At 43.5% G+C, this 12,506-nt stretch overlaps 1 protein-coding gene across 1 annotated transcript; it reads right to left on the bottom strand.

Moving 5' to 3' along the window:
* Positions 1–699: 699 nt before the first annotated feature.
* ints15 (integrator complex subunit 15) lies at positions 700–12,206 on the bottom strand. Its single transcript, XM_054747735.2, has 8 exons — positions 12,097–12,206; positions 11,532–11,731; positions 11,229–11,450; positions 10,132–10,297; positions 9,763–10,040; positions 9,437–9,671; positions 3,253–3,292; positions 700–1,102 (listed from the first exon to the last, which is right to left on the bottom strand). Exons 2-8 carry the CDS (start codon positions 11,724–11,726, stop codon positions 877–879), a joined length of 1,362 nt encoding a protein of 453 aa, XP_054603710.1. The 5' UTR covers positions 11,727–11,731; positions 12,097–12,206; the 3' UTR covers positions 700–876.
* Between the last annotated feature and the right edge of the window lie 300 nt (positions 12,207–12,506).

A 12,506-nucleotide genomic window follows, 5' to 3' on the forward strand; every position in this document is an offset into this window, starting at 1 on the left:
ACCCTTTGATGCATAATGGTCACTACAGTGGACAGGTACTCAAAATTGTGTGTTTTTTTTTTTTGCTATTAAGCACAGCTGTTGAAGACTTTATTGCATTTGAGCCCCTCCATTTGGACTTCAGCAAGTCAAGCCAACATATTTCATGTTCAGATTGCACGCTGTCCACTGAGGCGGACATGTAATACATTATTTATAAATGATTAAATATTACAAAAATATTTGTTGAAAATTGCTTCATTCACACAGTTATTGAAATGTTTTTCATCTAAAGATGAATGAAAAAAATTGTTAAAAAAATCATGGTTGAAGATTTCATAATTCATGCGTAATTAATTAATTGTGTTGAATTTGTTTTCTCAGCTCATCTTTGTAGCTTTTGTTTATTTTGGTCTTCCTTATTTATTTATTTTATGTGCTTGTGAAGCATCTTGAGATTTTTATCTTGAAAGGCGCTATACAAAAACACTTTTCTTCTTCTGCTGTTCAACTTTACACCAGAAGCTCGGGTTGAACTACTCAACTGTCACTTAGAAAACTGAGTCTAAGTAAAGATGATGAAGCTGAAAACATTTTGCATTTGGTCAAAACTTTAACTTCTAGCCGAGTCCCTCCAGGTGTATAAAACCCTGATGTGTTGTAGAGACCAGACAACAGTGACCTCCAGTGGTTGATGTTGAGAACTACACCTTCAAAAAATATGATCGAAAATATTTATTTAACACCTGTCACATTTTCAAAGAGTATTAATGACACAGTAAAAAAAATATCTCTCTCTCACACACACACACACACACACACACACACACACACACACACACACACACACACACACACACACACACACACACCACACACACACACACACACACACACTCAGTGGCTGGGTCGGAATGGGAACTGCACTCCTGTCATGAATGGCTGCGTGTGGTACTGAGTGTGAGAGGCAGGGTGGGAGACCAGAGGTGTGTGTGTGGGCAGAGTGGGGAGCGTGGTGTGTGAGGCAATGGGCGAATGAGCAGTGTGTGGGCTGTAGGCCAGTGGAGGGGTGTGGATGTTGTTGTAGTACATCACTGGTCCAGATAACACCAACTGGAGCAAACTGGAACACAAAGATGAAACAATCCTGTTTGGTTTCACTCAATAAATCACACACAGCTGGAGAGTGACACTTAAAAAGGACCCAAACACGTCAGGAGGATGGAAGAGATGACAATAAATTAGCTCAAATAAAGGAAACGAATTATCACTCTTTAAGGTATAACTTTTCTATGGTCTGTTTATTTGCTCTAAATTCGTCTCACATAAAATAATGTCAGCAGTTTATTCTTGGCATTTTCAGTCCCTTCCAGAATGAGTCGTTTCAGGGCTATGTCACTTAAAGAAAACCATCCTCTGATTGGCTGCTAGAGAAGCTCCGAGTAGAGCCGCTGCTCCTCCAGCAGCAGCTCTCTCCTTTGATGTAAGAGGTGGTTTTCATGCAAATTTCCCCATTTGTGACATCACAATCTGGGACTTTTTAAAACAGCTACTTTATCAGTGTCATATCTGTAAAGCCTAATTTTAACTTCTCTGTCAGCGTCGAGACGGACACACGCAACGACATTACGCATAGATGCAAGATCCCTCTGACGGGCTTGTGGAGGAAGACGGAGACATGCCCCAAATTTGACCTATCTGTCCAAAGAGACAGAGACCGCAAGCTTGTGATTGGTCAGGACGCTGCTTCCTGTTTTCATTCGTCAGCAGCGCCGTCTTTGCCTCTTCAAAAAATAAAGAGATATTTAGCAGCAGACACGGAACAGATTGAAGACTGGATTGTGGAAAAAGTCTGAAAATATGAACGTTTATTCCCCCGTGACTGAAGGAGATTAAAGATACGCAGCAAGAGATTTATTCGTGGACGGAAGAGATGAGAAACGTGAGTTTAGAGGTGTCGATCACATGAAGAGGTGGAGCCTGGAGGGGAATGAGGGACAAACTTGTCCGTGTTAAAAAGTCTGTGAAATACATTTAAACAATGTAAACACAACAGTAGATACATTATCGTGGACCGGATACGTGACTGTAATGGTGGCAGAATAACTCAGAATGGTGCTACGGCCTCCATTGTCCTGGTGGGGAATTGATTTGCAACAGTCCCCAGCTGATAAAGAAGTCTGAAAGCAAAACGTCTCAGTCAATGCGTGTGCGTCTCTGCCTCGCGGAGCTGACGGAGAATATAAATTAGGCTTAAGCCTCTATTATAGGGAACTTAATGTATGAGTAAGTTTATGGTTAACAAGCTGCACAAAATTAAAGGTGCAATATGTAAGAAAGAAGTAAAAATGATATCTTGTGGTCTAACGTAGCTACTGCAGTCCATTGTTCTAAAAAACAACTTCAAACTGAGTTTCATGGCTGTTACCAGTTACGGATCAGTACCAGAAGATTCTAGATGACAAGAAAAGACGAGTCAAACACAGTAAGTTGATAAGTAGATAAATACACTGTCATATCTGGTGTTGGCACCTTTGGGTGTTTTATGCTCGGGAGCACTTACAACACGTGTACAATAACATGCCTCCAACATTGCAGAAAGTGTTGTTTGTGGTCTTGTGGTTAGCTTGATGTGACAGTTCTGAACGATTCATTAAAGTAGTAAAATGGCACGATTGACTCATTATTCACTTCACACGTACATTTCACTGTAATATTGAGTTGTTCCTAATTGAAAAAAGCAGCTTGGAATATTTTACGAGCTGACTATTTGCGTCAAATTCACTCTTAGCATTGTTAGCCCAATGTTAGCCTCTAGCCTGCTTCACACAATATTAGAATAATATTACAAGATGCCGTGGCTTCTTAGGGATACCAGAAATAACTTCTGGGTCGCTCCTGTTTACTGACTTCGGTTTATTTAACAACTCTTGAGCTTATGGCCTGCTGGTGTTGAACCACAAATGCCGCCGCTGCAGGATTAGCTTTGCTCAGATTCAGCAACCTTGCTTGCTCACTGATTGTAAACAGTAACTACATCTCTCTCTCTCGTTTAACCTTCCTTCCAACATGATTTAAACATTAGACTGTTTTGAGATTATTTCACTGTAAAGTTCTTACATATTGCTCCTTTAATGGAACCAACCACAGAGAGGCTGACATGTCACAACTCATTTTATACGAAAATAGTTTTCATTTTTACTTTGCAAAAAGAAACACTAAATGATGTGAATGATTCTGGATCAGATTCTGGCGGCACTTATTAGCTCTTACTTGTTGTGAGGGAGGCGGGAACAGATGGCTCTCAGGTCCTCTGGAAAGACAAAATACAACATGATCAATATTCAAAAGCACTGTTCCACTACAGAGGGAACAGAAATGCTCTGGAAAGAAAAAAGAAAAAAACTAAAGAAAAACTGTATGAGGAAGACATCTGTGAGGAGAAGTCAAAATAGGGTATAAAAATAAAAACTACCCCCCTCAAGAAAATTCTATGTGGTGAAGAAAACGTACAAAATATGATCTCACAGGTCAGATAAAATTGTAACACAACTGGAAGTGGCTCCCAGGCTTTGAGTTCTTAATGTTTAGCGCTCACTCCGAACCGTCATTAAAGGGACTTTACGGAGTTTTGAATTTGTATACTCGCGATTGCCCCCTCAGGCCAAAAGCTTAACGTCAGCTTCAATAGTGGGCTCGTGCACGAGGCGCGCATGCTGTACATGCACACTCTTTAACGAAAATAACAGCTGAGACAGTCCCGTGTGTGTGTGTGTGGGGGGGGGGGGGCGGAGGACAGAGGACAGGAGAACACACAGCTAATTAATTAAATAATGTGGTTCTGTAGCTTTCTCTTCAGCACAGCCGACAAAGGTTTATGATGGGTCAGTCCTCCTGCATGCTCAGATCATTCCCTTCCCTTGCTTGAAAAATTGTTCCAAAATGAAAGTTGAACCCACATCTTTTTTATCTGTGAATTCAATGCCGTTCGGCGAGTCTCAAATAAAAATTTGGGCTTCTTACTGTAAAAAAATATACCATTAATGTAAAATAGAGACTCCAAATAAACTATGTTCACATCCAAAATCGAACCCGGGTCTTCTGCACGAGAGTCTGACGTCTTACTAGGTGAGCTAAAGCACCAGTGACATCTTTTGTATCTGTAACATTCATATCCTTGATGACAGCTGAAACAACGTTCAAAGAACGGTTCGGAGTGAAAATGGCTATTTTGTTGCTAATTTGCAGGAAATATCTAGAAGAAAGTTCTACAGAAAGTAGCTAAGGGTTCTCAGAAATGTAGCTAGCTTTGTCACTAGGCGTTAGGAACAGCGACAAAGTGGCACTGCCTCTCTCTCTGCTGCTAAAGCTACGGATAGCAAACGCTACGGGCGATGCCTGAGCGTGAACGCGCATGAAGCAGCCTGCTCGACCCGAGCATCTCTCTTTTTCTGTGATTTTACAGAAAAACAGGCAATCACAGTAAAAATGCCAGGGCTCATTCTACAGGACCAGGGCATTGCAGGAGAATGTATGAAGAAGAAATGTATTATTTCTATACATGTTTTGGTTGTCAAACTTCCATAATGCTCCTTTAACTCCAGACCAAACTCAAAGCCTCCGAGGACAAAACCCTCAGTAAACGGAGTTTGTTCTAACATGTAGAACATGTCATGATCTGCGTCTGCCCCTTTCTTCATGTGCCTCCTGGTGTCCTCCATCCCTCTCTGGATTCCCTTTTGTGTCTCTTGGCGCCCTCATGTGTCCTTTGTCTGCATTTCAGTTAGGTGTCACCTGCCTTCCCTCCAGTCCTCACTCCACACACCTGTTTCCTGTTTCCTTAATTGTTCTCCCTGTGTATTTAAGCCCTGTCTTGTCTCTGTTTGGTGTCGGTCCATTGTTTGTGTGTCAGCGTGTTCTGGTGCTCTGTGTGAGCCTTGGTCTCGTCCCAGTTTGTGTGCTCTTGGTTCTTCTTCTGGATTTTTGGCTCCCTGCCTTTGGATTCACTTTTGTTTTCATCCTGTGAATAAAGGATTATTTACTTTACTTCATCTCCTGCCTCGTGTCATCCTGGGTACTGCATTTTGGGTCCAAACATCCCCAAATCGTGACAGAACAGATGTTGTTGCTAATGAACGACAGAAGGATGAGTTGAATTGTAGAGGGCATACTTATTTTAACACATCCGCAGTGGTCTCTAGAATAAATGAATGCCTTGTGAGATGATCTCTGTTGAAAACAAAGCTCTGGCGCTCCTGTTTCAGGAAGTAGAAGTGAGTCAGATCTGGGGGAGCAGAAAACAGGAGGATCTGGAGTCTTATTTCCTGATATTCAGACAACGACTCTATCACTCACTCTGTTTGCTTTGCAACCTTGATGTTTTATATCCACAAATAACACAAGCCTGGAGGAGTTCTGCTGTGTGGTGGAGTGGCTAATGCTGCCGTTTCCTGGATGCTAAAGATGGGCAAGTCCATGAATGCTGATTTACAGTGTGATGTAGATTTGTCAGGCTTTTGTAACATGAGTGTTTCCTTGTCCTGTTTACATCGGTGGCTAACACAGGAAACTGGGGCAGAAGACTATTTTCATGTTTAACCTGCGTGTGAAAATCATAATGAATGTTTCAATATTATTTCTAATAGATGTTTCTCTGTGAAACTCATCTCTAAATCTGTCATCTCGGTTGCCCTCCATCACTCATTCCCAGGGTATGAATTACACAGAGGCCTAGGGGAGAGCCCACTGAGTGGGGGTCTATTTTGCCCTTTCCCCCAAAATGCCTTGAAATGGCCCCGGGAGTGGGACTGAGTTTTAAAGGTGATTTCAATTGTACTGAATATACAAATGCTTACAAATTATTGCTTCATGATGGTAAAAACGTGTAGTGGGATCTACATTTTCCTTTTCAAACTCTGTTTTATTTCTTGTTTTTTATTTGATTATTTTCATTTCCTGTCCGTCTCTGATCTTCCCGCATCGCCCCTCAGTCCTCCAGAAAAACTGTTGCCTGGCTTCCGACTTCTTTACCTCTGAGTTACTTTTGAACTAAGCAGATCAAAGGGATCTACCGACCGGATAAATAGCGGAGTGTGCGGCTGTGCAGTTGCACCAGTGAGGTGACGTCACCGAAGCACGGGTGATGAGCTCTGCAGCTGCCATGAGTGTCAGGCATGAATAAAGGACAGAAAGTACCAGAGAATATGAGCTGACAAACGATTGCGGGTCATTTATGTTTTTGGGTGGAGCCACTTTGAGAACGTTACTATGGCCGTGTGCAGGACGCAGCTGCCTGGAGAGCGTCAACAATCAACACCTAAAAGAAACCCTGGTATGCTGAGAGTGTAATTATAGCTGTTAAAGAGCAAGTCACCCCCAAATAAACTTTTTTTTGCTGATAAACTAAATAAACGAGTGTCTAATCGTGCTGCAGACACGTGCAGTCAATAATTTGGCACTTCAGTGCATCTTAGTTAAAATTTAAATATTCTGCCTAAAACTGGCAGTGTTGTGCCGTTGTCAGGTAAAAACTCTGCACTGTATCTGAATTTAAATCGGCCACCGCTATTGGCTAAGAGGTATGCTATGATGTAAACTGGTACATTATGATGTCACAATGCTGTCGTGAGCCTGTGTGTGTGTGTATTTGTTAGCAGCTCCGCCTTCTCGGTCTGCCTGGCAACGGCATTTGTAGCATTTTTCAAACATGAAGTGGGAGTGGAGTAATACTCTTGTAGGGGGTGACTTGCTCTTTAACAAGCCTATAATGCAACATAGGTAGAAAATTGACCTTTTTCGAGCTCCCCCTGGGTGTGTAAGATGAGGACTTACCCTCACCGGACGGTATGGACAGGTTTAAAAACCCAAAATTGGCTTCACTGAAGGACTGGAAATGATCAGTTTAAAGACTGAAGGCAGAGAGGAAAATTATCTCAGCCTGACCCAAACAAATTCTTGTTTTCTGAATCTGACGCCCTGGTAGCTTTGAGCGGCTAGCAACAACCCCCCACGAAGGAATGCAGACAGATGCTGCGAAAACCCGACCTACCCCCCGCCTTCGGATTGGTGGACTTCATCAATCTGCAGGAGTCAGTGTGCTCTTCGCTTCTCCCAAGATCTCCCTCCCACCTGTGACTGTACAGTAGATGAGCGCCGTAGATGGCTGCTCTCGCTGGGGGAAACAGGACCCCAGCCCCCCTCTGCCTTCCTATTGGAGTCTCATGTTATGTTGTGTTGTCTGAAGTCTGTTGCATATTTGTTGAGGTGTTTTTGTGAAGAGCAAAGCTGCCCTCCTGCTGGAGGGTAACTCAAGTGCCTTTTTTTCCCTCCACCTGAACCAATCCTCATGTAAACCCTCTGATCTCTATTAAGGTAGCGCGACTCGGGTTGCGAATGACCACAGCCACCTATTCTTGTCATGTGTCTGATTTTGATTGATTTCAGGTGAGCCGGTGTTATGGTGATATCAGTCCCCCCATCGAGATCTGTGTGTTCTCTAAGGATGTCCCGATACAACTTTTTCATTTCCCACATGATACTGATAATGCAGCCTTCAGTATTGACCGATACCAAAATCAATCCGATACGATATCAGCATAAATAAAACATACTTTTACCTATTTCATAGTGTGGAATGCACGAAAGGCTTGAACAAGTGATTTTACTCAATCGGAGAACAAGATCCAGCAACAGTAAGTATGAAAAAAATGACAATTTTTTGTTAACCATTGGTTGCATAAATATAAACCTTAAACATAACGTATAACAAATGAATAAAAAATAAATAAATAAATAAATAAAATTTTCAAGTAAACAACAGATATAATTTTTTTGTACAAAATACAAATTCAAGGTCACTTCAGGTACGTTTTACTGTCAGCAAATGGTAGGAACAGCTGAGGACGGGGACATAAGAAAAAAACAACACAACATTGTCCATAGACCAACTGCTACAAGTTGAGTGTCCGAACTGCAGAAGGTTCAAAATGCCGCGGCCAGATTTTTAACCAACACCGACAGACGCATGCACATCACACACATCCTCGCAGATTTACACTGGCTCCCAGTCAAATTTAGGATTAACTTCAAGGTCTTGTTATATGTTTACGAGGCTTTACTGCCCATCCCCATCCTATCTGACGGACCTGCTGACCCCGTATGTTCCCACCCGTGCCCTTCGGTCAGCAGATCATCTGCTGCTTGTTGTTCCGAAGGTTCGGTACAAATCACGTGCCTTCTCTTATAGAGTCCCAAAACTCTGGATCTCTCTGCCCCTCCGTGTGCGTCTGGCTCCCTCTGTTAGCAGTTTCAAGTCGGCCCTGAAAACGCACTTCTTTAGCATCGCCTTCCCTCCGTGACACTTTTCATGACAATCTAGCACCAGATTTGAGTTTTTAATTCCGTTTTTATGATTCAGTTGCACACTTTTGGCACCTCGCACCATCTGGTAGCTTATTTCGTTTTATTTGTGCCATTTCAAATGTTTTTATCATTCGTCGCATTATTTTATTTTTTATAGTGCTGTTGACTGTTCTCCTATTTTATTGTTTTTAGTAGGACTTTTTATCTCCGACTATTTATGCTTTGTTCTTATGTATTTTGCCTGTTCTTATTGTGTTTCTTGACCAAGCATTTGGCTTTTTCATGTACAGCACTTTGGTTAGCTGCCATGCTATTTTGAAATGGTGCTTTATAAATAAATGTGGTATGGTAAAGTTTCAATTTCACACATTGCAAAAATCCTCATGCAGTGTTTTGTGCTGCTTCAAACACACAATGAGGTTGGACGTATAAGTTACCTGGCTCTGTCTCACCACGGGAAACTTGTGCTTGCTGTTGCACTGAGCCACCCGGTCTCTTATGGACTTTAACAAAAAAAAAAAAAACACAGCCACACGGTTGACATTGCTCCTCGCTACTTTGCTAGCGTGCACAGTTCTGATCATGTGGGCTCGCATGCTGGGTCTGGGGCGCTGCTGGATAGAATAGCTGGAATGGAATTTAAAGCGAAACGGACAGCTTATGTCGGAGATTTTCGATGCAGTCCGATATAATCCGATACAGCGTTTTTGGGCCGGACCGGATATTGGAAGGGGACGTTCCTAGTGTTTTCCACCCAGCTCCGAGTTGGAACCTTCCACTCACAAAAAATATATATAACCATCACCCTAACCCTTACCCTAACCATAACCACCTCGTCACCAAAAATGTACGTTGTGCATAATCATAATTTATGAAACTACTCTGTGTAACACGATTTCTATGTTAGCTTTAGGGTTATGGTTAGGCTAAGGGTTATTTTTGGTGAGTGGATGATTCCAACTAAGTGGAAAACACACACATCTCGATGGAGGGACTCATATCAACGGAACACCAGGCTCCCCTTAGCTTCCCCTAATTCGGACTCTGATCATTCCTCGCCTTTGAACCAGTATTAGGACCTCTCTCAAACTCTTACCTCTGGAGCAGAGTAGGGCTCTGCTGGCCATTGCCACCTGCAGGGCCTGTGCCAGCCGGTCAAGAGCCAGCTGTGATAATGCATGAGCATCTGCACATGTGTGTGTATGTTCGTCAGTCTGCTCCAACAGTCGGGCAAGGTCGGAGGTCAAAGCAGCCACGGAGTCCAGTTGCAGCAGAGCCAGGTGACCATAAAGCCCTTTCTCACTGAGAATGTTGGGCAAAAGCATGAAGACCTACAAGTGACATAAGAGAAGAAAAACTGGTAAAAAAAAAAAAAAAAACCTCTTCATATGTGTGCATACACACACACACACACACACACACCTGTAGGACGCTCAAATGAAGAGCAGAGAAGAGAGGTCCTGCGTCTGTCTCACTCTCGGAGCTTCCATTAGTTCGAACCTGCTTCTCGTTCCTCCTGTAGGCCAGCGGTGCTTTGATACACCAGCGTACCAAACCACCTAGTGGTGTGACGTCAAGACAGCTCAATGGCTGGTTGCCAGAGAGGGGCGTGTTCAGGAAGGTGATCAGGACAAGGCGGGGGTCCTCCTGGATCCACAACACTATCATCTGGAGGAGCTCTAGCGGAGGGGTGAGCTCCTCTGTAAACACACCACCAACATACTGTTGAGGTTCTATTCATAAGGCTTCACGTTTTCATCTGTTTTCTACCTTTGAGTCTGCTTCGCGTACCTGAGCTGAGGTCATACAGAGTGGTGACAGCGGTGATAAACTGACAGCAGAAGCGTGGACTCATGCTGTGGATATTATGCAGAGTGGGACCAGAACCCGGTACCATACTACAGTAATCATCCACCAACACCTGGGCCAGGCGTACGCAGTACACACCGTGGGTTCTCTGCAAGAGATGGACACAGGTCAACACAGTCATTAAACACACACATGCACCCCCCCTGGGAGTACTTCAATGTCAGAAAAAAAAACAGACTACTTTGTCATCGACTCTTCACCTGGAACCACGTGGCAGCACATTCCAAAATAGGCACCCTGCCCACAGCAACTGCCATGGAAACAAGTTTGCCCAACAGCATCATGCGACTTTCAGTTTAGTGACTTTCTATCCTCCACTGTGAAGCTGTCCAGACTGGTGATTGTTGGTGACTTTAACATCCACGTTAATGATCCCTCTGATCACTTTGCCATGAATTTCTCCAGCCTTATGGACTCCTTCAGCTTTACCCAGCATGTTTCTGGCCCCACACACACCAGGGGGCACACTCTAGAACTTGTTTTTACCCTGGGTCTAAATGCTGACAGTGTTTATCCTGAGGATGTTTATATTTCAGATCACCATTGCATTTTCTTTAACTTGTCAGTTTCTGCGTCACCACCTCCTGCTCGCCGTATGGTTAGTTCTCGTTTTCTTAATGAGAGCACAGCTAGCAATTTTTCTGCTGCTTTTGATCCACCCTGTTCTTCTGATAACGACCCAGATTCCTTAACTTCTCAGTTTAACGAACCCTGCCTCTCCATTCTGGACAACATCTGTCCTGTCAGAACCAGATCAGTTCCTGCAGTGAACCCTACTGCCTGGTTTAATGACAGCCTTCGCAGCCTGAAGCGCCAATGCAGAAAAATTGAGCGTTTGTGGAAGAAAACCCATCTCCACATCCATCTGCTGCCCCTAAAGGATCTTCTGACATCCTTTAACTCTGCAGTCAGAGACGCTAGGGTTTCCTATTTCTCCAACCTGCACCCCCCCCCCCCCCCCCCTTGGAGTACTTCAATGTCAGAAAAAAAAACAGACTAGTTTGTCATCGACTCTTCACCTGGAACCACGTAGCAGCACATTCCAAAATAGGAACCCTGCCCACAGCAACTGCCATGGAAACAAGTTTGCCCAACAGCATCATGCGACTTTCATCTGCCTGGTTTCCTTGGAGATTAAAGAGGGTGGAGAAAATCAGCTGGCGGACAGCATCTCGACTCTGCTCCTGAAAACAGCTGCACATGATCTCCAACAGCTGGAGCTCCTGGAGAGCGCTCATCTTCTGTAAGACAAACACAGACAAGTCCTACTTGCCGTCCACATCTGGATCCGTTTGTTCAGTCATTGCAAGACTCTTCCTCACCCTGACTGGCGCATTTCTGTCTTTGGGCGCGTGCAGAATAAACTCCTCCACCAGTTCGAGGGTTTTGGAGTCCACCAGAGGAGGCTGCCTCCCAGACTGCACCAGGTTGCAGATGTAAATGTCCAAATGGTACAGCAGTTCCTTTGCAGCACTCAGGACGTCGCGAGGCAGCAGAGACTGGCGAATGTCCCCCATTTACACTGGACAGGTAGACACAAGATGTTACTGTGTGCTTATGAGTGTTTAATAACTCAAGACGGCAGTTCCCGGGTGTTTTGTTGCTATTCGTGTTGTTTAGCAGCGTTCGGGTCAGTGCTAAAGCAAATCTAAACCATCAAAAACCTGAACTAAACACGGTTTTATTTTTCCAGATTTAAAACTCAAATTAAAACCACAACTCAGAAAGTCACGTCAGAAACAGCCTTCAGGGATTATCGGCGTCATCTTGTTTATGTGGCTAAAAGTCACTGAACACCGCTTCTGTTGCAGCTTTGGCTTCACAGGAAACCTCGCGTACGTCAGTTATTATCTCTGAACAATAAAAGAACGCTGTAGAAGCTCTCACCGGTTCAAATCCTCCTTAGATCACAAGAAAGCAAATCCAGGTCGAAGGAAGTGAAAACCTACTAAATAATAAAATACTTCCTGTTTCTACGGAAGCCTACTTGGGATCCAGAAGCTGAATCCCGCCTCCATTTTTTCGCTTCTTTTTAGACAGCGCCCTCTAATGGATGGGTGTTTAAGTAAGTAAGTAAAAGTTTATTTAAATAGCGCCTTTCACAGACATAAATCACAAAGCGCTGTACAACATGAGTAAGATCAGGGCAAATACCTCTAACCAATAAAAACAGAAAAACAATAGCAGTGATAAAATAGTAAATAAAATCATGAGTAAAAACAAAGTAAAGGTGTGAACAAGAACAAAGCCATCTTTAGAACATTTAGGGAGGGAACGCCTGGATGAAAAGGTGAGTT

This window comes from Nothobranchius furzeri, chromosome 11, assembly GCF_043380555.1.
Source record: "Nothobranchius furzeri strain GRZ-AD chromosome 11, NfurGRZ-RIMD1, whole genome shotgun sequence".
NCBI classification, from domain to species: domain Eukaryota; kingdom Metazoa; phylum Chordata; class Actinopteri; order Cyprinodontiformes; family Nothobranchiidae; genus Nothobranchius; species Nothobranchius furzeri.